Source organism: Sesamum indicum, linkage group LG8, assembly GCF_000512975.1.
Source record: "Sesamum indicum cultivar Zhongzhi No. 13 linkage group LG8, S_indicum_v1.0, whole genome shotgun sequence".
Taxonomy (NCBI): domain Eukaryota; kingdom Viridiplantae; phylum Streptophyta; class Magnoliopsida; order Lamiales; family Pedaliaceae; genus Sesamum; species Sesamum indicum.
Window position 1 is genome coordinate 18879433 of NC_026152.1, and position 24104 is coordinate 18903536.

At 35.8% G+C, this 24104-nt stretch overlaps 8 protein-coding genes across 10 annotated transcripts in view; 1 reads left to right on the forward strand and 7 right to left on the reverse strand.

Moving 5' to 3' along the window:
* LOC105169457 overlaps window positions 1-351 on the reverse strand; it is a 2397-nt gene extending 2046 nt beyond the window's left edge. The window contains exon 1 of the mRNA XM_011089847.2: window positions 8-351. Coding sequence (XP_011088149.1) covers window positions 8-296 — 289 coding nt within the window. The 5' untranslated portion in view covers window positions 297-351. The remainder of the gene's footprint in view (window positions 1-7) is intronic.
* On the reverse strand, window positions 3098-4207 carry LOC105169459 (agamous-like MADS-box protein AGL18). The gene has a single exon (XM_011089848.1). The coding sequence runs from the start codon at window positions 4205-4207 to the stop codon at window positions 3098-3100; it is 1110 nt and encodes a 369-aa protein (XP_011088150.1).
* LOC105169460 (agamous-like MADS-box protein AGL62) lies at window positions 6302-6955 on the reverse strand. Its single transcript, XM_011089849.1, has one exon. The coding sequence runs from the start codon at window positions 6953-6955 to the stop codon at window positions 6302-6304; it is 654 nt and encodes a 217-aa protein (XP_011088151.1).
* LOC105169461 (agamous-like MADS-box protein AGL62) lies at window positions 10328-11074 on the reverse strand. Its single transcript, XM_011089850.1, has one exon. It carries the CDS (start codon window positions 11033-11035, stop codon window positions 10328-10330), a length of 708 nt encoding a protein of 235 aa, XP_011088152.1. The 5' UTR covers window positions 11036-11074.
* On the reverse strand, window positions 12734-13642 carry LOC105169462 (agamous-like MADS-box protein AGL62). Its single transcript, XM_011089852.2, has one exon. It carries the CDS (start codon window positions 13640-13642, stop codon window positions 12734-12736), a length of 909 nt encoding a protein of 302 aa, XP_011088154.2.
* On the forward strand, window positions 14891-18030 carry LOC105169345. Its single transcript, XM_011089728.2, has 3 exons — window positions 14891-15173; window positions 15399-17674; window positions 17758-18030. Exons 1-3 carry the CDS (start codon window positions 14987-14989, stop codon window positions 17830-17832), a joined length of 2538 nt encoding a protein of 845 aa, XP_011088030.1. The 5' UTR covers window positions 14891-14986; the 3' UTR covers window positions 17833-18030.
* Window positions 18306-19013, reverse strand: LOC105169346 (major allergen Pru ar 1-like). Its single transcript, XM_011089729.2, has one exon. It carries the CDS (start codon window positions 18866-18868, stop codon window positions 18464-18466), a length of 405 nt encoding a protein of 134 aa, XP_011088031.1. The 5' UTR covers window positions 18869-19013; the 3' UTR covers window positions 18306-18463.
* LOC105169347 (serine/threonine-protein kinase TOR) overlaps window positions 19161-24104 on the reverse strand; it is a 33984-nt gene continuing 29040 nt past the window's right edge. For all 3 annotated transcript variants that reach the window (XM_011089732.2, XM_020696121.1, XM_011089730.2), the window contains 12 exons: window positions 23655-23729; window positions 23509-23575; window positions 23212-23372; window positions 22907-23080; window positions 22678-22806; window positions 22518-22601; window positions 21486-21547; window positions 21339-21411; window positions 21112-21246; window positions 20141-20314; window positions 19806-20071; window positions 19161-19534 (listed from right to left, as the gene is read on the reverse strand). In XM_011089732.2, coding sequence (XP_011088034.1) covers window positions 19516-19534; window positions 19806-20071; window positions 20141-20314; window positions 21112-21246; window positions 21339-21411; window positions 21486-21547; window positions 22518-22601; window positions 22678-22806; window positions 22907-23080; window positions 23212-23372; window positions 23509-23575; window positions 23655-23729 — 1419 coding nt within the window. In that variant the 3' untranslated portion in view covers window positions 19161-19515. The remainder of the gene's footprint in view (window positions 19535-19805; window positions 20072-20140; window positions 20315-21111; window positions 21247-21338; window positions 21412-21485; window positions 21548-22517; window positions 22602-22677; window positions 22807-22906; window positions 23081-23211; window positions 23373-23508; window positions 23576-23654; window positions 23730-24104) is intronic.

Below are 24104 nucleotides of genomic sequence, written 5' to 3' on the forward strand. Positions count from 1 at the left end.
CCACAACCACTGTTCCCTCTACTACTCCGCCTGTGAATCTCAATCTTCAAAGAAGAAAACTTGCTCGATTTCTCCGCTAACCTCTCCAACTCCGCCCTGCCCATGGCGAAACAACCGTGGATCCTGCTGTCAACAGCATCGCTCTCCGACGCAAGAAACGGGACATCCGAAACCTGAGCAGGGAAGCCCTTGAGCTTGAATTTACAGTAGAAGGAAAGAGTAGAGAAACGGGTTTTGTCAGGAAACATCAGAGCCAAGTTCCCAATAACAATCCGCACGAAAGGACAGGGATCCATCTCGTGCGATGGACTCTAGGCAGCAAGAACAACAAAGGAGGAAGCTAAGAGAAACAATGTTGAAAAACGAATATATGTAAGTATGAATGGGGGAGGGGGTGGGGGTGCATGGACATGCGTGCGGGATGAGCTGTGGTGCACGTACGCTAAGTGCCAGCACAGGGGAATCCTATACATATCTGTCAATCACTGTTTAAACTAAGGCGGATTAATTTGTACGGGGATTTGTCATTTTCTGAATACTGCTTTCTCATTGGCTTTCTCGAATGTTTTCCAGTTGGCCAGCTGTGCTACACTCACTGGATATTTCCTTTTTTCTTTTTTTTGAATATGGGGGTTGGGGTGGGATGTGTGTTTGTATCATAGCTGTTAAGGAAGACAGCTGTGGAGGTTTGGAAGAGGACTAGGATTGGACGCTAGTCTTCACCAACTTGGACTTGGGTCCCCCTAACCATTTTTTTCTTTTTTGTATTTATACACTTTATTCCTCCAATTTTATTTTGTTTTTTCAAATCCCTCCTTAATAAATCTCCCTTTTATGCACCCAAAATATAAAAATTATTACAAGAATATATGAACGACTAAGTAAAATTAATACGAGAATCTAAATTATGAACACATCAAAATTTGTCGTGATTTTAATCCTGTAAAAACATCAACTAATAACATTTATAGTTAATGAATATTTATTTTTGACTATAATAATAATAATAATAATAAATGAGGGTGTGAGGAAGTGGATTGCGGCTGTGCGTGTGAGGTATTGACAGCCCATACCCACTGTACGCACTGCATTCGTTCAAATCATCATGATTATTAAGAAGACAGTGAAGCCAGCGGGTCTTCGGGGCTCCACTTTGCAACCCTCACACCCATTGGCAATGAGTTGGAGTAGGGGACCACTCCTCACTCCTCTCCTATCCCCACATACATGCTGCTTCAACCTAGCAAAGAGTGATGATACAAGGCAATGATGAAAAACGTTGTTTATGGGAGTAGTAGTGGTTGGTCCGGAGCAATGAGTTTCAAGTTAGGTAGGTAATAAACCTCACTATGATTCTACAATTTCTGCCCATCTCAAAATTAGGCATAACAATCAACACATGTTACTTATATTTGTTCACCCAAAATAGTGTACCATATATGAGAGATTCTAACAATGAGAAAAATGGGACAACTATAAATAAGTCACACCAATTCATGATATGACCTTTTATGGGCCAACAACACCCCTTGTTAAATACTCTCGCGCATTATGGCACAGTTCAAGAGACAATTTATCTATAATGTACGGATACTTTTAAAAAAATATCAGATCAAGTTGAGTTTCTAAATAATATAAAAAAATTGTTCTTTAATTAATTGTGACATGTTTCAAATATATTTAATTGATTAAAAGAGTATTTAAGTTTTTGGATACTTAACATTTAACTTGGTCGACATATAGGTGCATGGACCTTAATTATATGTGTAATTAATTAAGATATGCTACGTACAAATCGAACATAGGCTGATCGTCTTCAACCTGAACCTGATGATCTAGGTTTGGCACTTAACTTGACGACATTATGATTGTCTTTTCAATAGCATTCAAACATTAGTTGAATTTTGACACATCGATCATTACTAAGATCGCGTTTGGATTAATAAATTAACCGAATTAACATTATAAATATGTTGCATATAGACCAAACTACGTGTAACTTAATTCACTATCAACACGTGTAAACGTAAATTAATATTTTACCAAATTGTGTAAAAACTAAACACATTATTAACTTGTGAATAAGTTATCATTAAAAATTTTCCGTAGATATATACATAGATTCAGTAAACAAACTACGCGTGAACTTTGAATATTAATAAATGCAATACCTATATATATGTAACTTGGAAGTTGTTCCCATGCATATGTGCATGATCAATCGGACATGTCGTATCTTATATTATGTATTTTATAACGAAGTTGTGAGTTTTGTTTTGTTAGTAGGAGTAAGAAATTGAAAAAGTTTTCTTGCATGCTTTGCTTATTTTGGATGCAAACTTACATATATGTTACTTATTACGTCATCATATTATTTTAGAGTGTTCAACAAAATGTACATAGTTTTTATTTCTAGCTAGTAAGCATACATGCATGAGCAATTATGTTGTGAATATATATGCTAGCATAAAATCAAAAGTAGAGAATGTTAGTGGATGTTTTTCCAAGAGGATTTTAATTCTTTTATAAATTGTACATGCTAAAAGATATATGTTCATAGTAAGTCAATAAAATACTAAATTGGATATATATTTCTAATAGATCTATAAGATTATTCTTGAAACTTTCTTTTTTAATATTCAACGTCGATCACCCTAATTATAATCAATCGTACGTAGCATTTTATGTATTTGGTGTCATTAATTTGCATGATAAATTGCTGGGATCGATGAACTCACGAAGAAAGTTGGTTTATCGGTAAAAAATAATTCGATAGATTTTAATTAGAAAGTAAAATTTCCATATATAGTGTCTGTATAAACTTCATGTATTTAAAATATTATCACTACATATATTAATTATTTCTAAGAGGGATTGCATATATACAATCAGTAAGAAAAATTCATATATATTCCGTAGTATATATACTTTGTTCAACATTGACAAAGTAGTAACCCTTACAGACATATATATAACCAAATCATAGCATAAAACATTATAGATGAACACCAAATGTGAATGGACAAACATGAAAATTAAAGCTTAAAAACCACATATTCACAAACTAAATTCATCTTAACATGCATGTAGCTTATAATTAGGAAGATCGACGACCATGGTTGCCTTTGGATCCTTGAGACTTGTCTTGGTTGTTGCTTGCTTTTCCCCGACGACGACGCTCAAGCTCCAAATTGGGGTTACTTGTTCCAGGAACATATGGGACCATATCACTAGAATTCCCATAACTGTATGGGAATGTCATATTGGAACTGCCAGTTGAAGGAGGAGGAGGAGGAGGATACTGGACCGTAAATCCAAGGTTACCAACTGCTGGATCGAATGAAGAAGCAAATCCAGCGGTAGTAGTCACCAAATTGGGAAAGGTTGATGCATTAGGGCAATAATTTGCCCTAGGGTTTGTTGGAATTGCGATGTTTGAGGTACCGGACCCCCCATCAAATAAAGTAGTAGTTGAGGATCCACCGATTCTCAATGGTGCATTGCTTGTGTACATGTCTTCCCTATTACCATAAAGAGCAAATTGATCATTAGGCCCTTGAATACTGGGATTGAATGGGAAACCAGTACTAGGATCACTCTGGGTTGTCCACGGGAAACTCCCGGCAGTCCCTGCATCAGGAACGTATGAATTTGCCAAACTAGTAGCATTTTGGACTTTGTTTTCAAAATTTTGCTTGAAACTCATCAAAGACCTCCTCAGTTCCTCCAGCTGTTGGTAGTCGAGCTCATCAATGCGAGGTGGGCACCAGTTTTGGTTTTCATCAGCCTTCCTCATGTCCTTATGTTCTTGTTTACGCTTTCTCTCTAGCTCGAGTTGGCCCTCGACGTTGGTCAGCTCTTCGTTGGACAGACGCATATTTGCACGACTATGCGCCACAAGTAAATGGTCAGCATCACTTCTCGAATGGGGATTTTGGTTTAGAAACCTATTGGCAATTGTTTCCACGTCGGGGTTGCCAAAAGAATGTGCCTTCTCCCCTGGAGAGAACACAACGATGGCACTTTCAGCACCGCAAAGAGTGCTGAGTTCACTAGCCTTTTTAAATAGCCCAGAGCGACGCTTGGAAAATGTGACTTGAAGATTAGTCTCATTCTCGATTTTCACCATATCCACCTTTTGGCGGCCTTTTCCTTTTCTCTGGGAAGGGTTGTTTTCTTGTGGGTTGTTCTGGTCGGAGGAATTCATTTTCAAGAAGAAAAGTAAACCTAATATCAAGAAAGTCAAATGAAGGTGGTGATTCTAGCCATGCAAAGGACGAGCTACTTATAGAGCGAATACACGACGTGTGGGTATTTCCCTTTCTTTTTTCATTAAATCCATTTGGTGAGATGAGATAATTTCATGTTATCAGGTTAATACTACTCTCGATTTATCAATTAGTCCGCCAATTAATTACACCCCAAGGTATGGATACTACGAAAGTGATTCTTGTGCTAGTTAATTCAAAATTCAAACCATGATTATTTCATTTGTGGATTATGAAGAATCCATATGTTATGGAATAATAATGGTCTCATCTAATGAGAATTAAAACAATAAGCTGTAAATATAAGCAGAATGCATATTAGCTCTATTTTTATAATTGTAGTTTTCATTTTATCCCATAGAGAATCCATGGCTTTGTTAGGAAGAAATGAAGTAAAATAAAGTTTGGTTTCTTTCATTGAATATAAATTATTGTTCAACTTTCTTCAAATGTGCATGAAAATCATGGGCTCAAGATACGCCTAATTATACATCGATCTCAACATAAATACACCTAAAGACAAATTTCCTTATGTAAAACATAAAATTCCTATGTGATATTTATGCAAAATTGTGAAAAATTATGTGGGATTCTTAATAAATATTCGGATAGGGAGAAATACTAAATGGAAAATCAAAATTATGAGCATATATTATAATGTGGTCATAAATGTTTAATTCCTAGAACACATATGAGATATATTATTACATACTCATTCTTGATCTTGAAATTGCAATATACTACATGCATGTTGCTTAATTACTTAAAATTATATTTAGAAGAATATACATAACCTACACTGTTATCATTCTTAACTAATAAGCAATTTCGACCCTTTTCAGTATGTCCGCACTTCTTAACTATCAGTAGCAATCGACATAAGTGAATGCGGCTACTAGTTTTCATTTTAGTATTTCGGAACTTCTTTACTACATTTTAAGTTTTTCTTAAAGTAGCTAATTAAAGCTGCATTTTGCATTCCATTAATTGAAACTATCAAATAAGAGATTAGGGGTAGTGCACAATGCATGTATACCAACTAGTTTAAACAAAATAGTTTATGCGAACACATATTACATATATGGAGTTTAAATATTTATTTATCTATTTTTCATATAATTAATGAGATGATGATAATTGGTACGTATATATATGATCACCCAACAAAATATATTCTGTTTGTCGACATATATATTTAATTGTCACGTCGTACTATTTAATGGTAAGTATTGCTAACTTCAAATTAGGAAAATCATTGCATCACTGGCAAATTTTTCACATCGTTTTTCAAAGTAAATAAATAAATAATTGCATATATACATTTGCTGCTTTTCGTTTCTTTGGTTGGTAGTAAATATTGCCGTGAATATGCTTATAAGATCAATAATTTGTGCTTGCTCTTGTGCTGAAGCTTTTCTAGTCCATTCTCCATGACTTATTTTCAGAAATTTTCAAAGACGTACGCAGTAAAATGACCATATGACGTACTGTTAATTTCTCCCCCTGCAATTTGCATTAATTAATATTAGTATTAGAAATGACATAAATTACGGAACTCAAAATAGATTTTACCCCATATATATGTATTACTAATTGGACATCAGAATAAAAAGTAGCCAGCTCGAAAAAGTACTATATTCGTGTTTAATTAATCCTCCTCCTCTAGAACATGAAAAAAGTTGTATATATTTTAACTGGTTTACTTTGAGAAATTAAATTGTATATATATAATTCAAAATAAAATTAATTATGTAAAAAAATTAATATAATTTATTCTGCGAGCAGCCAAGGCGTTTATACATCGGATCATATATAACTTATGAAACACAAAATTCATCAATATTCGGCTCACAAAATATTACCAAATAAAATGAAAAATTATCGTCAAAGCAATATGAAATCTCATCATATATATATATATAATTAATATGAATGATTAATTCCTTGTAACTGCTTTAATAGAAAAATTAAAGAACAATAATATTCCACAATAATAAGCAGCTAGTGAGATACTAGTCAAGAAACATGCAATATCAGAAAAATCCATGGCAATATCCAAAGTTACTGTTGACAGCAGCATTCACATGGCTGGAACTCACAATTCCATGACTAGGTTTACTCTCGTACTGATCGAATACGCCGCTAGCCCGGTTTGGCACAAACACCGAGGATGGATTCATCAGCTTATTTGCATGCTGAGTGACATTCTTCTTCAACTCTTCCATGGCATCCCTCAGTTGCTCGAGCTCGTCTAACCCTAATTTACTCACAGGGGCCTCCCACCAATAATGGCTCTCGTTCGTTTTCCTCATATTGTCTAAATTCTCACCCCTTTTCCTCTCCACTTCCACTTCATTAATAATTTGACCTAATTGCAGGTTCAACTCTCGAACACTAGCATTCCTCTGAGCCTCGACCAGATAGAACGGATCGTGGGAGTTGGGGCCCGTGCTTCGCGCCAAGAACCGATCAATTATAGACTCCACGTTGGGATGGCCGAAGGAGAAGACTTTTCCAGCTGGGGAGAAAACGATTATGGCAATCTCAACGCCACAAAGTGTGCAGAGTTCACTAGCCTTTTTGAAGAGCCCTGATCGCCGTTTTGAAAATGTGACCTGTAGGTGATTTTTTACCTCTATTTTCTCGATTTTAATCTTTTGACGGCCCATGCTCGGCTTTTTTGCCATGGCGATCGATCAATCTCTTTTGTCACTATTTTATGTAAAGAATTAAGGATGGATCGAGAAAAGGGTTTTGAATTGGTTTCAAGAATTGTATTGGGAGCATGGAGGAAAAGAAATGCCTATATATTTATAGGGGAGTTTGGAATTATTACACCATCAAAAGCTAGCTAGCAATTCATGTTTGTTTTGGCATTTCATATCTGATTTGGGAGTTTCAAAATCTTTTCCTAGTAAACGTATGGATTTTTGCCAGGTGAAAACCTAAGCATGTTTACTTGACATTATTGAAAGCTAATTAATAATTTTAAGCTAATGAGAGAGTTTAATCTAGAATTATATATATTAACTAATTTTACAAAGTCAACCCAGCTGTAATATTTAGTGTACAAGAAATATTAAACGTCTGTTTTAACATTTGATACCAATTATTATTAGCCAAATAAACAATATCTGTAAATCCATCATTTGATGCAGCAATAATTATTAGTAACATAACATCATATAATTAAATTATATTCATTAATCACTTTAATTTGTAACATACTTTTCTTTTACAGCATATGATGTGTTGGCGGAAACTAACCAATCGAGTGATGAACTGACTATTAATTATATGATTGTAATTAATTTGTGCAATCTGAATAATTAATTTACGGAATCATTTAATCAGAACATGATATACTAAGTCATGACAATAAGAACACAAATACCTTGAATTGTTGCGGTTACGTGTGGAAAAGCTCTCATGTTCGCATTCGAATTATCTATCTAAACATAAAATCATACGTAATTTTCTTGTAAGGAAACTCGAGATTCGATATTTTTTTCCTTTGTATAAGTGTCGTATTACAATTATTTTGTCACGTAAATATTTTGATAGATCAAAATAATTATTTGCACGATCATCAAATGAAACACGTGCTTGTTTACTTCCATTTTTTTCCCAAATAAAAGCCTAATATCGTTTCTTCTATTCAACAAGTCGTCTGTTAATTTAGTATCAAAGTGAAAATCAAAATTTTCTATATAAAAATGCATTTGACTAATGAAATTGTGGCAAGTTTGTAAGAATATGGTTTACTTTTTGTTTCCAAATGATTATAAAATGTCAAATTAAGATAAAATCATTGATTTTGAGGATTTGAGATCGAACGAAACCGTCATGTAATCTAAATGAACATATCTTTTAGTACAGGGAGATTCGATCATGTATCATATATGGTTAATTTTGCATTACATGTCAATATATATATATATATATATTAATATCATGTGGTGATCAAAATATATCAATAGGTACTATATATATACGACATAAAAATATGTGCTAACATTGTTATGCAACTAGTCAAGGTAACACGTTAATTAGATTGTCATAGTTAATGTTTTTCACATGATCCGATCGTCTATGATCAAATAACACGTACGTGTTTACTATTGTAGATGCTGATTAAGATTAATGCACATTTATGCGAATTTTTGTTTAATTAATATGTTGCCTTATTCCTCGATTGATCATATCTATTCTGAAATACGTATAATGTTACCCATAATAATCTGATGAGCTCATGAGTTTCAAATCGAATTTAACGCAGTAATTATATAGTGATACACTCAAAATCTTTTATGGACCATATATATATATAATATTTACTCTCTTTACAAAATAATCGCTGTGTGTATTAAGCTAATCTAATCAAACTCATCTGAAATAGAAATTAAGGGACACGTTATCCAAGCGCGTGGTAAACTAAACTTGCATCTTTTTCCTAGGCTTTTAACATAAAATCATGGGATTGAATACATTTTTGGTCCCGTAATTTTAATTTTTTAAAATAGTATTTTAATCCTGTATCATTAATTTTAATTTTTGGGATCTCAATTTTTTTTCTTGCCGGAGCGCAAAAAGATTCAAAAACATAATGCTATACAAGAAAGTTAAAGTACAACAATGCTGACAAAAATGAGCTAATAGGAATTGCAGCCCCAATTTTAAAAGGTCACTTGAGATGCATATGTATTTTTTCGTTGAGAAAAGTGAACTCTAGCAAAAAAAAATAAAAATAAAAAATTAGAAAGATGTAGAATGAAATGCTATCATATAAACTTAAAGGACGAAAATGTCAAACAACCTAAATTATGGGACAAAAATGCAATTAAGCCTAAAATCATGCCACCTTAATAATAAACATGGAAAATATTTATGGTGTGAATGAGAAAACTATGTTGTATATATCTATTGTAGGTAATGTAGAGCTAAATTACAGTGTTATTATAAATTCATGTTAAAGAATAATATTTTTGGTCTCACAAAAGCCCGTTTTACTTTTGATCCCATTTATTATGAGAATATTAACACTTTTGGTCCTGTAATTAAAAAAAAAAATAGCATTTTTTATTCTCATCCACTTTTTTATCTACAATTTAACGGTGTAGTCCATATGTCTGTATGTGATCGTTAAATATTTTTAGTTGGAGAGAAAAATTGGTTTATTTTCCATCTTGCGACCATTTCTTGAAAAAAATATAACTACATTTGCGGAAAAAAAGTAAATCTTGAAGAAAGTTAGGGCAAAAGAAAACGATTTTTTTCTTCTCTCACAAAAATTAAATCATATCATTTTCATATTTCTATAAGTTGAAGCCAAGTAGAAATAACACAAGAATCATGTCTTCCACAAGTGAATCAAGTTGGCTAAATGAAGTACTCATTCGCCACTATTAAAAAAATACTCAATTTTTCCACCGACAAAAAAATTGTTCACGACAGCATTCAATAGTAGTAACAACTCTAAAATGTTGTATATCATTTTGAGATAATGTTCTGTATATATAAGTATGACGAATATTGTATCCACATTATTCAATATATTAACGAGTTATTATATATATGTCATATTTAAACTCAGTAGAATACGTATTATTTTCCTTTGTGCTTCCTATAGAAGTAAGAGGCAAAAAATACTGTTCATTTATTTCAATTTAAAATTACTTCTACTTAAATTTTTTTTCCATGATAAATAAATAACTCTCAAGTTTATAATAATATCTCATGTATGCTTACAATTAGTTAGTAGGATGTGCAATTAAAAAAATTAAATAAATCAATGACAAATGATAATTAATCAAGTAAAGCTCAAAATTAAACTTGGAACCTGATGAGAACATAAAAATCACAAAAAACTTACTTATTTAATTAATTGTGTATGTGTTGTTAGTTTTTGTGTGAGGATATATATATAATAATAATAATTGATTATAAATAATATTCAGAATAAAGATAAGAATGTTTCACATAATTCCAAATTAATAATCAAGAAAACAATTTCTCTTCTCAATAATAATTAAATTGACAAGCAAATAAATTACAAGCACTTAAAAAAAAGAGCGGTCAAATTCAAGTGTGAATCCCTGCGGAGTCACAGAAAGTTGTCCAAGTCCATCCCCCGGAACCCTATCCTCCACGACTGAGCTGCCATCACCTCCTCCAAAGCCCGGTGGTGGTGAGAAAGGACTCGGCTCCACCGCTGCCATTGCTGCCGCCTCCACGACCATCAGATTCTCCGCCTGCTGGGAAACGTTCTTACTCAAATCCTCCATCGCTTCCTTCAGTTGAACCAGCTCTTCCATACTCAGATCCTTAATCGGAGCCTCCCACCACCTCCCTCCGCTTGGGCCCTCCTTCCTCAACCGGCTGAGCTCCACGCCTCGCCTTCTCTCCGCATCCAGCCGGCCGAGCACGTCGTGCAGCTGCACGTTGAGTTCCCGCACGCTGGCACTCCGATGGGCCTCCACGAGTTGCACCGCGGTGGTCGTGACAGGCGGCGCAGCAGCAACCGGAGGCGTCGATGGCGCCAGGTAGCGTTCAACAACCGATTCGACGCTAGGGTGGCCAAAGGAAAAGACCTTTTTTCCTGGCGAGAAGACAACAATGGCGATCTCAGCGCCGCAGAGGATGCAAAGCTCGCTGGCTTTCTTGAAAAGACCAGAGCGACGCTTGGAGAAGGTGACGAGCAGATTGCTTTCTTTCGACATTCTCGTCATCTCGATCTTCTGGCGGCCTCTGCTACTCTTTCTCGCCATTGTTAACGTTCGAAGATGAATTTGTGTGTCCTAAGAATAAGCAGCAGGACGAGGGTTTGTTAGAAAAAGGTTGCTGTCTCCTTATATACTGCTAACTCAGCAATTAATGCTCCTAATTCACAACATTTTTTACGTTTTTCTCCTCTAATTACCTATTTTTATTTATTGATTATGTGAGTTCCGTAATTATTGCCAGCTGCATGAGATCCAAAAATTCTTACCTAATAATAAAGTTGCTAGTTGTGTGTATAAGTATCTCTAGTTTTTTGAAAGGAGTATCAAAATTGGTTTCAATTCTGCTTTTGTATTCAAATTCGTGACCTATTTTAAACAAAATCTCAGATTGTTGTTGGAGTAGTAATCATAATACGTTAGGGTTGCAGGATACTTCTCTTGCAATAATTTTGCAACACTCAAATCGATATTGTATAGAGATAAGAATCTTAATATTGAAATATTTAATAGAGAATGCATATGATTCTACTTTTGAATTCATTATAGATAGGAGCGTACAATTGTACGCAATACTCTGTGCGTGTTCTTATATATTTATACCACATGTGCAATGATCAACCGTCAATCCAATAATTTGTAGGTAGGGCCGAAGCCACGTCACCTGATCAGATCCGTGCAATTAAGAACGCATAAGCCCTAGCTAGTTTGTATGGACATTATTATTATTATTTTTATTTTTTAGAAAGATGTTTTGAAATTTTATCTATTTTACCCATATGATCAAAAGCATAATATGGTCTTATTTTGAATATTCGGTGTAAATACTTAATTGATTCATATATAAGCATACGGGTATTATAAATTTTTAGTACTAAATTATTGGGTAATATATATCGATATGTTATATAAGATTTTGAAAAAAGTATCCGATGTGATAGTATATATATGGTGAAATCAATCCGTAATTAATTTTTATAAATTAATTAACAAGCTAAGATGATACAATAATTACATTTTCTCAAATTTTGAAGTAAGGATGTGCTTGTTTATATATTTATGAATTTTTTATCGCTTCCTTGTTCACTAATCGAGAATAATTCAACTAATGTTGCTACCATAGTCGATTCTAATCTAGAAAGATATATCATAAATTAAATTTATTATCGAACTAAACTGATCATAATGTTGCCTTTTATTTTGATTTTTCAATTAATCATCAAGATATTCGAAGTGTATATATGTTCGTGATTGAATATTGTTAACATTCGATTAATTTGTTAGATTATTACATGTTCAAGTAGGGTTGATGTTTGTTGCATACTACATTGTACAAATCAGTAATAATTTTTGTTTATTTCTTTCAAGTTGTAAATTTATTGTTGGCATGTCAGTGTTGCTTAATTTATGTCCAATACACATAACTATATGCAACTATATATGTCTACGTGCTATCGTATTGTTAGTGTTTGAAAGTGTTAATACTTTTAGTATCTTTCAGTGTAAATATTTCTGAAAAGTTGATGTTTCCACAAATTAATTTCGTCATCCAACTCGAACATGTGTAATATTAGAGCCATATATATTACATGATGATGATGCATGTTAGAATGGAAAGAAATTATAGAATCAAGAGTTTCCATTAAAACATGGCAACGCATGAAGCAATTAAAGATCGGAAAGGACGTACATGATAAGATGAAGAGGACTATCGAACACAAACTACACAAAATTAACCTCAAATATTTAGAACAACCTAGGACCGAATCCTATGTTGAATCCACAAGACGCATTATTGACATCTCTACTCCCAATAGTCGTCGGGTCAATTGGAAGGTTGGAAGAAGAGCGCCCATGGCCATCAGCAAAAAATACATTACCACTCAAACTAGTATTGGCCCTTAGATAATCACATGAAATCAGGGCGCTAGTATTACTAGTTGTCATAGGATCATTTGAAACCTTAGCAAGTGAGGATCCATGGGTCTCTCCATGAGCAGATAGACCACTATTGCGAAACTCAATTCCCCCATGAGCATAGGGGGAAACAGCATTGGTCCCTAGTGACAACTGAGCATTCAATGGGGGACCAATATCAGCATCAACACCAAGGTGGAAACCCCTATGGTTTTCCATTTTCCCTGCCGGAGGAGGGTAATAAGATGGAAGTTGCTCAGCAAGACTACGCATGTCTTTTTGCATTTTGACATCAAAATCCTTTTTGAAGCTCGTTATGAATTCCTTCAGCCCACAAAGTTGTGCAAAATTGAACTCATCAAATGAGTCGGGAAACCAATTCTGCATTTGTCCGGCCTTCCTTATTAGGTCTATCTCTTCACCGTGCATTCTTTCTGCTCTAAGCATGCTTTCCACTTGGGTGAGCTCCAAGTTGAGTTCACGAATAGTAGAGTTGCGGTGAGCCTCAAATATCAATTGGTCATTTGCAGTGGTAGGAGCAACCCCAGCGGCAAACCTATCAAGCACAAGTTTCACATTAGGATGGCCAAAACAGTAAACCTTGTCGGCTGGAGAGAACACGATTATGGCAGCTTCAGCACCACATAACGTGCAAAGTTCACTAGCCTTTTTGAATAGGCCAGCACGTCGTTTTGAGAAGGTAACTTGTAAGTTACTCTCGTTCTCCATCTTCACCATGTTTACCTTTTGACGGCCTTTGCTCTTTTTGGGCGGGGCTTGGTTCGATGAACTCATTTTGTTGTATGTGCGAGTCACAAAAATGTATTTGATCTATGATTTAGATCATTTTTCAAGAAAGAAAGATGCACTTATAAAAGAGTGCATTTATGCCATGGGGATCTTGTGTTCCTTTTATGTCATCCATCATTATCACTAGTCTACATTGAAAATATATTAATATGCAAAATTGAATAAGTATCCATCATAACATCAATATCAAAAATTTATTAATATACCAAGTTTTGGAACTATAAAATCTGGTGCCCTCCAAGAAATTTGAAATTTTGGCCTTAATTGGTAGGAGATCAATTTGATAGTTTCATGGCATTTGTGATAAGAGATTACTATATCGATTTATACCAAAATATGGAATGTCATGATCAAATAAGACAAGAAATTAATTGGCAGAAAACTAAGTTTGGGACTTTCATTGCCACTTTGTATTCTTGTAAATTTATTTTATATATACATTTATATTACGTGTATAAATCACATTAATTATATAATTGAAAAGAATATTTTACAGGCATCTGATCGTATATTAAACGTATACAACGTAATACAAATTTACAATATATAAAAAGAATTAGTTTAAATCAAAAAATTAAGGTGAATTGTAGTATTTCTTGTTGTTTGAAAAATTACCAATACCCCTTGCTTTTATTGTTCGTCCAACAACTCACTCAACCCGTTACGTTTCTATTTATTTATTTTTGTGTTGAACTATCAAAACACCCTTGGACTATCAAAATTCTGAAATTTATTTTTATGGACCAAGTGAATATTCAAATTCATTTTTATAATTTTTCAATTTTTTCATCTACATCGTCTGTTTTCTTTTATAATTTTAATTTTTTTAAAAATAAAACAAGGGTGAAATGAATAATTCTAAACCTACACCCAAAACTTAGGTAATCACATCAAACATCATGTGTGTTGATAATTTTTAATATAATAAAATATATTTATAATTATACCTAACGTAAAGGGAGTTGATTGTAATTTATGTTATGATATGGACTATCCTAAAAAAGAAAAAGAAAGGTGTAGAAGAAAGTGTAGAAGAGTCAAAAGGTGCAATTCCAATGATAATCCGATCCAACGGCTCCTGCCCCCTTTTACCCACTTTTGCCTTATCGCAACGGTCAAATATTTAAATTTACAAAAGCCTTGACTAAACTAGCCGTTACAACATCTCTTCAAATCAAATCGAATTCATAATCTCATCAAATCATTTCAAGATATTTCTCTCCCCTTCTTTCCATTCTTACTGCTTACAGTAAAGAAACTCTCAACTCTCCAATGGCGGCTCATTCAAACAGATCTCCGTCCCCTCTTTCTTCAAGGCCCATTAACCCGAATCCAAGAAATTCAGAGAGCAACTCAGGAGCCCGCAGAAGTTTCAGTGGGGCAAACCCTTTTCCCAAACCCTCGGTTCTGACAAATCCCAGACGATTCGATCCCATCACTCCCGCCAATAGCCCATCAGGTTCGTTTTTAAGTTTTTCCACGAGTTCTTGTGTGTGTCTGTGTTTTCATAGTTTCTTGATTAAAGGTGCAATTTCTCGTTTCTAGTTGTTTCTCCCATGAGTTCTTCCGTGCGTCTGTTTTCATAGTTCCTCAATTTCTCGGAGATTTTTAGTAAAGTGTTTTACAGTTTCTTTTCAATTTTTCTCGAGTGGTTGTTTATTTTTGTGTGTTTGTCGATTTACAGATTTTGCGAGAAGACGTTCTGTGAGTAAAGAAGTCACGGGTTCTTACCTGAAAGATTGTGAAGAAAAGGAGAATGATGAGAAAGATCACACTTTGAAAGCTTCGAGACTCCACTCCCCGGCGAAGGGTTCTAAGAACTTCATGTCTCCAACTATTTCTGCAGCCTCAAAGTTCACTCCATCTCCCAGAAAGAAAGTGTTGGTGGAGAGAAACGACCCTGTTCGGACCTCAATCTCGTTGTCTGATGGAAAAGCCATGTTTTTCTCTACCATGTATTCTAACGTCTCTGAAGATTTGGAGTCAAAATCTGAAGCGGGCTATGATCAAAGCCACAAAACTGAAAGTACTTTGGACTTAAATGTTGCTGAGTTGGAGAAAAAGAAAGCTGTTCAGGAAGTTCCTCCAATTTCCAGGCCTTCAAAAAGAGTGTCCTTTTCAGATGTTCCTTCAGATTCTCATGAATCATTATCGGAATCAGTAGTTACTGATTCAGATAATTTGATACTGGAGTCAGGTTTAAGGAACAAGGATTCTTGTTCGCCCCTTTCCCTGTCAACAGCCATGCTTGATGCCGATCCATCCTTGCCTCCTTATGATCCAAAAACCAATTACTTGTCTCCAAGACCTCAATTTCTTCATTACAAACCAAATCCCAGAATTGAAATTCTCTTGAACAAAGAAAAGGGCCTGGATCCAGATGAATTGAAGCGCCTGGACGATAGCTTTACGGCAGAAATCATGTCTGAAACCTATTCAGACTCTGAGGGTACAGAGGAGTCTCAGACTGAAGATTCCCAGAAGGAAGAACTTGAGGTTACTGCTTCGGCAGATATGGTAATAGGTGTAGAAGAAACAGAAGAGGATCCTCATGTTTCTGAACCTCCTGAATCATTACCGGTTGGTACAACCGTCACCGATGAAATATCTGAGGAGAATTCAGTTCAGAAGATTGAAAAGAAACCATGCTCCCTCACGAGGTTGATGTGTTTTTCTATTCTTATGATGTTCTTAATGGCATGTTTATCAATCTCCATCACCCATTCTCCGGCATTTGATAACGTTGTCCTTCAAGATTTGAGCTTATCTGATCTGACTAACTTCTACCACCAATCAAGATTTGCTGCCTATGCCAAAGTAAATTTTGACTGGGTTGCTAGGCATGTTAATCAGTTCTCAGCCAATTCTATGTCTTTCATCTCTAAGCTGGCTAACGAGCGTGGCAAAGGAGGAAAAAGTCCACTGCAATTTATGGACCTCTCTGACCTGCAAAAGAGTTCTTTGAGTTGGGGATATAATGAGGCCAGCAATGAAATGGTCGAGGACCTTGAAGGAGAGGAGTTGGAGGAAATGGAAACTGAAATGGAGGCATTTGAAGAGGAAGTCGCATATCCAGAAGTTGATTCTGATGAGAACTTTGAGATGGAAGTTGACACACAAGAAGAAGCCTTAGAAACTGAAGAAGTTATACCTGATTCTGTACAGCTTACTGAAATGGAGTCTGAAAATGCAGACGACGTTCAGAGTCAAAGAGAAGCCATCTCCACTACCAATACTGTGCAACAGACTGATGAGAACTATGAAAATCAGCTAGAAGATCATCAGTTAGCCACTATTACGCAAGATCAAGAAAGTGGACTTGAAACTGCAGCTGAAGTTGCATCTAATACAGCTGAAACTGAGAAATCCCATTCAGATGTGATCAGTCTTGGCCCTTATGCCTGTGCTGCTGATATTACCTCGTTCGAAGAAAAGAACCCATCAGATGTGAAATCGTTAAGTGAAGAATCCCAAAGTTCGATAACATTGGAGTCGCCGCAATCATCAGAACACAAAGCTCCAGCATATTATGCCATGGGGATTTCTTCCCTCTTTGCCGCTTTGTTGGCAGTTGCAGCCTTCACATTCCAGTACATGAAACCTCCCAGTTCTTCCAATGTTGTACAAGCCATAGGTCCATTGTCGAGTAAGCAGAAAGATAATGGATTTACTCGCACTAACCACATCTACCAGGAGAAGTCATTCTCAGGGAATTGGCAAACAGAAGTAGATGAGATAGGTGAATCCTCCTGTCCTTCGGAGATGAGCAGCTTCCAAAAGAGTGCATCGTATAGCAAGAAAGAGCTTGGAGGAGGAGGAGCAAGTGAAGCGCAAAGCACAGAGAGGAGGACACGGAAATACAACAAAAGAGAGTCATTGGCTTCTTCTCTATCAGAGTATTCTTCGGACTCACCTTCATATGGAAGCTTCACCACTCTTGAGAGGATCCCAATCAAAAATGTGAGTAGACAAAATCTCACTTTCTTCTATGGTTATTAAGTATATCATTTACAAATTTGGTTACCATACTAAAATTTCTGCAGGCTAATGGAGATGAGGAAATTGTTACCCCCGTCAGGCGCTCAAGCAGAATTAGGAAGCAGGTCACTTCTCCATGACGATGCTTGATACTGACACGGTCACAGGGAGTAAAAGTAGCTGCACATCTCTGATGTATATTTGACTTAACTTAGTATCTAGTTGCTGCAGGTTTTGAAACATCGATGTCCGAGAGATTAGATTCCGTTGTTTGACATTATCTGTTATTTGCGGGTTTTCAAATGCCTACCCTTAAGGCCTTTTTTCCTTGTGCTAAATTTGATGAGCGGTTATGCTTTACTTACTGCTATGAAGTTTGACACTTTGTTTCGGTAGACATTGCAACTATCACCATAAGCTGACAATGTAAAAGCTGACTCCTTCCATCTGTGATCATTAACAATTTCACCCATTGTTTGAGCACACAACTGAAGATTGGTACAGAAATTAACTAGCACATGAATCAAAAAGCTGCTAGTCATCAACACCACAATAAAGATTTAAGTAATTACACCCAAATATTTCGGATGAATACAAACATAATCAAATTTAATTAACAATCCAGAAAACAATCACTTGTATTGAAATGATTAACAAAGTACAACTTTAATGGTGTGATGCCAGAAGAAAATACACAGCTCAAAAGAACAAAATACCACAATAGTATCTTAGTGCCTCATCAGGCTGTATATTCAGCTCTTAGGCATTGGCTTAGAGGTAAGCTTCAACGGCCTTGAACATCTGCATTGCCTTCTCCTTTCCTTCCTTGATTTTCTCTTCGGTGATCTCAACGTTGCCCTTGGTATGGTAAATGCTCCTATTCTTGCAGATGCATCCTCCATCTTCTGTCGGCACAATCTTCACATGATAAGTGATTGATTCAAAAACGCCGGCTAGAACATCACCCTCAACAATGGTATAACTGTGGGTCAAATTCTCTATGTCAATAACATCAACACGATGCTTTGCACTCTTATATTGGGTGCCGTCACCAAAATGGATGATCTTCACAGTTCGAACACCACCATCTCCTTCCAAGATTTCAACATTTTTAATAGCCTGAGGCATGATCTTAGGAATGAGGGTGTCTGCATCAATGACAACGGCCTTAAACATCTTGGCGGCTGGGATTGAGGAAGGAATCTCAATATCGTAAGTATTTACCCGGTTATCAGTAAGGCCGTTCTAATTACCTGGTTATCAACAAGATGTTGAAAATATATTGTAGTTCTACCCAAAAAAAACATAAATAAAGGTTTAGTTGGTGGAAGCGGAGCAGTCAAGAATGAACCAAAGAACACAATTATTATAGAATGTCTCCTTGTGATGCAGCAGGCAAATTAAGATCTCAAGACGAAGCAACGAAAAAACTAAGAACGACAGACGAGGACAGGACCAGAAACCAGTATACTGTAACTCCACATACATATATATTTCAGAATTCTGTACAATATTTACATACATTTATGTACAACGAAGTTACTGCACTCCCATGCATATGGCACTACACTATGGGAAGCTGGGCGCAGCTTATACCTCAATCTAAATTATTTACAGACAAATGAACTCCCTGAAGAGGGCAAAAGCCTAGTGAATAATTAATACATCACCTATTCCCATTTAAAATTATAATCTGATTACTTGAGCCATTTACAACTGAAAAGATGGAGCAGAAATAAGATGAGGGAACAACAGGCTGTTCCATGCTCGCTTGGGTTCTCCAGAGGCATAGGCCTATCCATGGACAAGTAGAGATCTCCGACTTACCAGAAAGGACACCATCTGAAAAAAGAAAAAGGTTGTTTTTTCTGTCAGCAGGACAACACATATGCGAGAAACAATTAGCCACTTATATTTAAAATGCATCTCAAGAATCCAAAAGATTTTTTTATTTTTTAAAAATTCAGACTATACCAGCTTAGAGAAGATCATTAATCAATAAATCATACTAGCTTCAAGAGGCTAACCATAGGGGAACTTGTATTAGTACGCGATATGTCTCATTCAGACAATTTGACGAGGAAAAAGTAATTGCTAATGTATGAAAACATACCCGACATAATTTTGGCACAAATTTTCATGTGATGTTGCTTGAAGAATAAGCTTTTGAACTTGTAATTTGACAGATAACCCATGGTCAGCCTCGCGAGCATCACCAGAAATTAAAGTACTGTGGTCAAGGGAATGTTGGATGGAGCTAGATGGTAAGGAAGAACAAGCTGAGAAATCCCTTCCTGTAAGTTTGTTGCTCATCCGTGCCATGACAACCACAGCTCTTTCATTCAGAACCTCGTTAGCATCACCCAGTTGATTGACAGCCTAAAAGAGAGCGAATTAAATCCTAACGTCACTGGCAAACAGGTTAGTAAGACAAGTATTAATCAATACCTGGAGGAGCTCTCTCTCGCGAACACCCCGTTGCGGTTGAAGCAGCTCTCTATTAGGACCAGACTCTTCTCCGTTTACAACAGGTTGGGCTTGTGTGCTTGTAAGTGTAGACATTTGGGGAACTTCATTAAAGTTGAAAAGACGCCAATTTATAAGGGGATCGTGCACAAATGCCTGAAAATACAAATCACAAATTTCTTCAGTGCTTAGACGGTCAAATCTCTACAGCTGTTTTAAAATTATAATAACGGACCAAAGAGCCATGAAAGACTTTCTTTGTTTTATTAGTTAAGATGGGACTTGGGACCCTCAAGCAACTTCTATGGGTTATTAATGGGTTGGGATGTTGAGTCAGTCTCCCCTGATGGAAACGACTCATAATCTCCATAGACCTCCCTAGAACTTTAACACAAACCCAAAATTTCAGTAACCAAAACACCAGACTACCATGTTTAGTACCCAAAACATTAAACAATGGAAAAAGAACAAAACCATGGACCCTCCTAAACAACCACCAAACACATCAAACCATGACTACCATCTTCACTACATACAGGTGGCCTTATCAACTCAGTCATGACTCCACTAAACAACTAAGCAAACACATCAAATCACCAGCCAGTCAATTCTGACTCGCCTTCCAAGCCATTCGCCAACCCTAAATATAACATTCTTTAACCATCAGTCAATTGTTTGCCAAATTATTACAGTCAAGATAATTAGAAAACCCATTGTAACTGCACAAAAGAGTGACCTCATCGCTTGGCAACAAGAGGCAAATAGTAGAAAACAAAAAAAGTGCGAATAGATAAAAAGAAAAATATTCAAGAAAGAAATGAAAAAGAATTCATGGAACCACATAAAAATTACAATTATGAACTTTAAGCTCATCCTGATGCTTGTTTTTTTGAAGTAAATGTAACAAAGACGGGATAAAGAGAAAATACTTTTGCAGTGGATTTGGTTCATACCTCCATCATTGCCATGACACTATCTTTATTGGATCGCAAAACCTGCATTACATTTTCGCAAGTGGAGCGGAAGTTTCCTTCAATACCACTAACCTCCATTGCTTTAACAAGCATTCTAGTGAGCCGAAATGGAACCTAAATCAACCAGTTTCAGTTTCTCAAGTAAGATGCAATATTACGTCTACTTATTCCAACAATTTATCAACACGAGAAGCAGGGACACCAACCTTTTCAGGGAATTTCTCTCGGTTCATTGAAGCTTCAAAGCAATCTCCAAAGTCAATGTGCAATATCTTCCCACTGCCAAGAAGGTCTTGTCCAGATAAGTGGAAAACTCAAACAATTCACAATCATGGGATTACCCGTCAGCATACCTGTAACGATGCAGCATGAGATTGCTTGGATGTCGATCACCAAGGCCAAGTAAGTAACCAACCTGAAAAAGGTGGAGCTAGTGACTATAACTTCACAGATCAGTAGGCTCAGGCAACCTATTTTAATTGGAGTCAGGTTTATGAGTTTTATATATAAACACATTTTGCCTTTTGTCAAACTCATCATTTGAGACATGAGCGAGCAATAAATGGAACATATAGTCTTCTTTTTTATATTGACACCCAGTTATGTCTAATGCAACCAAACTTCGGAGTATTCAGAACCCATCCTAGTAACAGAACAATGTATATATTATACATATGAGTACTCAAAACCCATCGTAGTTACATAACAAAGTATGCATATATATATATATATATGTTTGTGTGTGTGTGTGTGTGTATTTGATATCAGATTTGATCTACATCGTTTTCAAATTAACTTGACATACTTAAAGAACACAGTAACTACACTTCATAACTTTATGAACATTGAAAACAATAAACAACTGTCTCACACTGCAACCAAGGTTCAAGTGTTCTCATAAGAATATTTCACAATTTACACGTTACAGTATCAAGTATCCCAGATTAGTACTTCAATGAGGATATAAGCATACTGGATAGAAACATGCATTCAAAGATCAAAAGACAACTATTTATCTTAGTCCCAGCTTCCAGTTAATCACTAGTTCTATGGAATGAGACTTTAAGAATTAAGATCACTTCTAAAACATCTAATGAGATCCCAACTTCTTTGATCCCATCCATCCCTGCAAACGTCAGAACAAAGGGAACCAACCACTTTCCCCAAAATGCTACAAAGACACAAAAATCAAGAAAGCCACACACAGACACAGACACAGACACAGAGAGAGGTAGGAAAGTATGGAAGGAGAAGCTTTTATATGTCTGCAGCAATACTTGCAAATAACAGTATAGATGTTGAAGTGTATTCCTACCTGATTCTGTAATAGCAAAACAATTATCTAATACTAAGCAATAGGACAATTTTAAGTATGAACTTTTTACCATACTCATGACGGCCAAGCTTCTTGTATAGTTTGTCCTCCTGTCCAACCAGACCTCTGAAGTGCGACTCTTTAACCATAGCACCTAGCATTTCAGGAAATAAATTATAAGCATGTATCAGAAAAGAAGGAAACCAGTCAACTTGTGAACAAGCCCCTACCCTTGCAAGATCATTTCCTTCTGTATTTTGCAGGGCATACTCAAACACCTCAACCTTTGCTATAAGAGGCAAATGATCATAATCTGGAGCAAAACTAAGCATCAACTTATGCTCTTGGTTCAGGGTGATCTACAAAACCAGAAACAGGCACGGTAATCACAAAATGCATGCTTTTTGGTGTATGAAAAGGTGATGAGGTCAGGAGAGAAATGAAGTGATCGAACCAAACCTTTCTGGCATCCCTATACTCTCGAATGAGATGGTGCAAGGTATCACAATTTGGGACCCATCCTATAAGGCCACTGTTCGGAGAGAGTGGAATGACAGAATATCTTTGGATAGATAGATCTTTCTCAGCAGTTTTTCTAGAATTCCCCAGCAGAGTATTTACTAAACCAAAGAGCTGTAAAGAAGTAGTCTTCAGATAGAAACACTGATAAAATTGACTTCACTAGACAACAATAATATGCATAATGTAATATCTGAGCAATTGTTTACATAAAATGAATTGGCATAAAAAGTCATGAATAAGACCTGCATGACACGCTCATCTTGGCGTAAATCTTCATGTCCCTTCAGCAAGAAAGCATAATCTTCTCCATCACTTCCATTAATTGTCAACTTACGAGGTCGTTGTTTGGACGTGATAACAACAAGTTGAGGTGCAAAAGATGCAATTGTCACCACAGGTGAATCTGGGGAAAGAAATAGTAACTTTCTCACAGAACAGCCTACATTGAAATATTTTTCTTTTTTGGTTTTTGGTGTGTGTGTGTGTGTGTGTGTGTTGGTTGGGGAGGGTGTAGCAGCATATGGAAACTCCAACTATACCAGCTTTATAGGTTCCAGGAACAGCAAGTTTAAGATCACGGCACTCCAACAGTTCTGGAGACACAGACTGGTTTCACAAAAGAAGATAATAGTCAGTGTGATGCACAGTAGACATCAGTTGATACAATAAGAAACAGCTTTCTTGCCTGTAAGTCGAGGGTGGTAAGAGTTTGAAGTTGTTTATCTATCCGCCTAAATACATGATAATAGAGATCCCAAGCCTGGTGGGGACATATATGAATGCATTAGCATTACAAACATTAACATGCTAATGAAGCTGAGCACACAATCACTCAAAATGCATGTTCAACATAATGCAACACATTGGAAAGAAGCCAAAACCTAGCAAGAACTTAAAACCCCAATCAGAAGTTAAAATTCCCTTCATATATAATCAGAACTTAAAATTCAACAGGCAGAACAACTAATCAAAATCAAACAAGCGAGATACAGTGACATGTCCAACTAGAAATATTACAGATAATAGATAACTCAAGAAAAAGAGAATGAAGATATGGATAAACTCTTGAACATAAATACACAAATATATATTTTTGGATGGTTACAACTATTCCTTTTTTCATAAAATTCCCTTT

Coding starts and splice junctions, on each gene's coding strand:
- LOC105169461 (XM_011089850.1), bottom strand. CDS start 11,035: ATGGCGAGAAAGAGTAGCAGAGGCCGCCAGAAGATCGAGATGACGAGA.
- LOC105169345 (XM_011089728.2), top strand. CDS start 14,987: ATGGCGGCTCATTCAAACAGATCTCCGTCCCCTCTTTCTTCAAGGCCC. Junction 15,174..15,398: donor TCCCGCCAATAGCCCATCAG/GTTCGTTTTTAA, acceptor GTCGATTTACAG/ATTTTGCGAGAAGACGTTCT. Junction 17,675..17,757: donor AGAGGATCCCAATCAAAAAT/GTGAGTAGACAA, acceptor AAATTTCTGCAG/GCTAATGGAGATGAGGAAAT.
- LOC105169460 (XM_011089849.1), bottom strand. CDS start 6,955: ATGGCAAAAAAGCCGAGCATGGGCCGTCAAAAGATTAAAATCGAGAAA.
- LOC105169346 (XM_011089729.2), bottom strand. CDS start 18,868: ATGTTTAAGGCCGTTGTCATTGATGCAGACACCCTCATTCCTAAGATC.
- LOC105169462 (XM_011089852.2), bottom strand. CDS start 13,642: ATGGTGAAGATGGAGAACGAGAGTAACTTACAAGTTACCTTCTCAAAA.
- LOC105169459 (XM_011089848.1), bottom strand. CDS start 4,207: ATGAATTCCTCCGACCAGAACAACCCACAAGAAAACAACCCTTCCCAG.